At 32.8% G+C, this 2576-nt stretch overlaps 1 protein-coding gene across 1 annotated transcript; it reads left to right on the top strand.

Annotated features, from left to right (window-relative positions):
• Nucleotides 1–2194, top strand: LOC130452140 (matrix metalloproteinase-16-like; the record flags this gene model as incomplete). Its single annotated transcript, XM_056791455.1, has 3 exons — nucleotides 1–60; nucleotides 278–884; nucleotides 1977–2194. Coding segments are annotated over exons 1-3 (885 nt in total), but the record flags the coding sequence as incomplete, so codon positions are not given.
• Nucleotides 2195–2576: the final 382 nt, after the last annotated feature.

Here is a 2576-nt window from a genome sequence, read left to right as displayed (position 1 = left end):
ATGTCCAGTACTATGCGTTGTCGACCAACAGTATGCTATGAAGTATTTACACCGGTTCGGGTACGCAAATGAAAATGATTTGACTAAACTTGAGGATTATTTGTTGAGTTTTCAAGAAAGATATAATATCCCTGCAACGGGAGAATTAGATGAAAATACAATTCAACTTCTAAATAGACCAAGATGTAATGTGAGTGAAGCAGCTTCCGACGATGATAATTCTTTTAGAGTTAAATCAAAATGGTCAAAATTTGATTTGAAATGGTATTTCCCTCAGGCAACTCCAGAATATCTTAAAGTAACCAAAAAGGCTTTTGAAGTGTGGAGTAACAGTTCAAAGTTTAAATTTGAATTAATACACAAAATACGGCCTTATGCTCCCGATATATCTATTACAGTTGTACGGGGAAAGCACTATTTTCGAGCAAATTGCCAAGGTAGAGGTGAGTGTTCCAGTACATTTGATGGTCCCGGAAAGGTGTTGGCACATGCTTATTTCCCAAAAGGCAACAGTTGTATAGAGCTTCATATTGATGCTGATGAGAAGTGGGATTTAAGTTTGGATGGATCAAGTTCAGAAGATCAGACTAGCCTACTTATGGTATTAATTCATGAAATTGGGCATATGTTAGGAATTGCTCACAGTGATATTGAGACAGCAATAATGTATCCATGGTATCAATTCAACATTGCTCCTAAATTGGATGAGGATGATAAAATGGCCCTTGAAGCTCTTTATGGACCAATCAATACATATGTAAATAATCCTTTCAAACCCACATCAGCGCTGCCACCGACTACAAAGACACTTGCACATCAACCAAATGTATCGGATAAAAATTTATGCGTCATAACACCGGAGTATATGTTCATTGCCATGGCTGGTGAATTTGAAAATTACCATTTATATATTATTAATGAAAATTCCCTATGGAAAATTGATTTGAACTCGAAACTTATTCCCTCGCAACCAGAAATACTCGATGATTATTTACCTGAAGAAGTGGGTCCCATAATTCAGATTTTTCAAAGTTCTTCAGATAATTTAATAGCAGTCAATGACCGTAAATACTATGTAGCAGATTTTCCCGCTCTACAAATACTTGAGGAAAATAATTTAATTATACCTAAGAATTCTCAAATAAACACAATGTTTCAAAGCAATCATGGGAAAATATATGTATTTTATAATAACAGTAATTATATTGAATTTGACAAGAACTTGAAAACTGTTCGGAATAGAGGACAAATAAAAGATATTTTCCCTGGACTACCCACAGATGTTACAGGAGCATTCCAGTACATTGACGGACACATGTACTTTTTCAAAAACACCACATACTACAAATATAATGAGTTTACCAAAAAACTTGTTGCAGCCGGACCCTTTAATTGGAACGTGTTCGATATTCCATGTCCAAATGGAGACCTTTTAAATCATCTTAGAATTTTATTAACAAAAATAATTTCTTTTTATCAATGATGTTGTATATTTTGAAATAAACTCTTATTAAAAATTTTTTTGGAAATTCCCGAATGCCAATATTAAGATAACTTTTACCTATTAATAAGAAATTTTTTGATAACGCAGGAAATTGATAAGAATATTTCTAAACCAAATGGACCACATGTACAGGAAACAGTGAAAATTTATTAGAATATTCGGAAACCATATGGACCACATTTACAGGAAATTACAAAATTACAAAATTGCCGCAAATAAAATATTTTTTCTAGAACATTCTATCACAATCGTATGGAGATAGTGACATGAGTATAAATAAGATGTTGCATTGTGTTGGAGTCGGTCTCTTCCACTGCCAGCAAGAGAAACCAGCTCTGAAGAACAAATACTAGTATCTGTTAAAATTGTGCCTTAACAAAAAATGTAAGTATTTTTTTTTTCTTGTGGGTTACGCGCTCTCTCTCTTTTCAAATGGATTTAAAAAAAATTAACGCAACATCTCTAATTACAGAGAGAAAACCAATAACAAAAATACAAGATCTACCTTTGAATACTCTGAGGGCTATAAAGAAGGCAAAAATAGTCAATTCCAAATTCGGAGAAACAGTTTTATTGGATTTAGATATAGAAGTAGTGTTTTTACCGCAAAGAGTCACAAGTGTCTACAAACCAGTCATTGAAGAATTTGAAAAGGAAAAATACGGAATTATATTCAAGGGATTAGTGGATGTTGGAAAAAATCAACGGCTAGCGTCATTTGAAATTGAGGAACTATAGACGTGCCTAAGACACACACAGAGAGAGAGAGAGGTGAGTACCATGAATATTGTAAAAAAATCTGAAAATTTACTGCAAGTCATTAAAAATGTTAGAAAAATATTGTTTGATAAGATAACGGATAGAGATGTGGAAATTTGGTTGAATCGATTGAAAAAACAAATTAAAGTATGTAATTTGACAATTAAAAAAGGAGGACTGCATGTAGGTACAATTAGGAAATTACAAACATACATAGGACATTTCAAACATTTTAAACAACTTATTTCAAATAGGAATATAGGTATGGGGCTGAATAATAAACTGAAAAATAGGGTTAAATGGGAAAATGTAG

This window comes from Diorhabda sublineata, unplaced genomic scaffold (assembly GCF_026230105.1).
Source record: "Diorhabda sublineata isolate icDioSubl1.1 unplaced genomic scaffold, icDioSubl1.1 Dsub_201, whole genome shotgun sequence".
Lineage (NCBI taxonomy): Eukaryota > Metazoa > Arthropoda > Insecta > Coleoptera > Chrysomelidae > Diorhabda > Diorhabda sublineata.
This window is presented reverse-complemented; position numbering and strand designations above follow the sequence as displayed.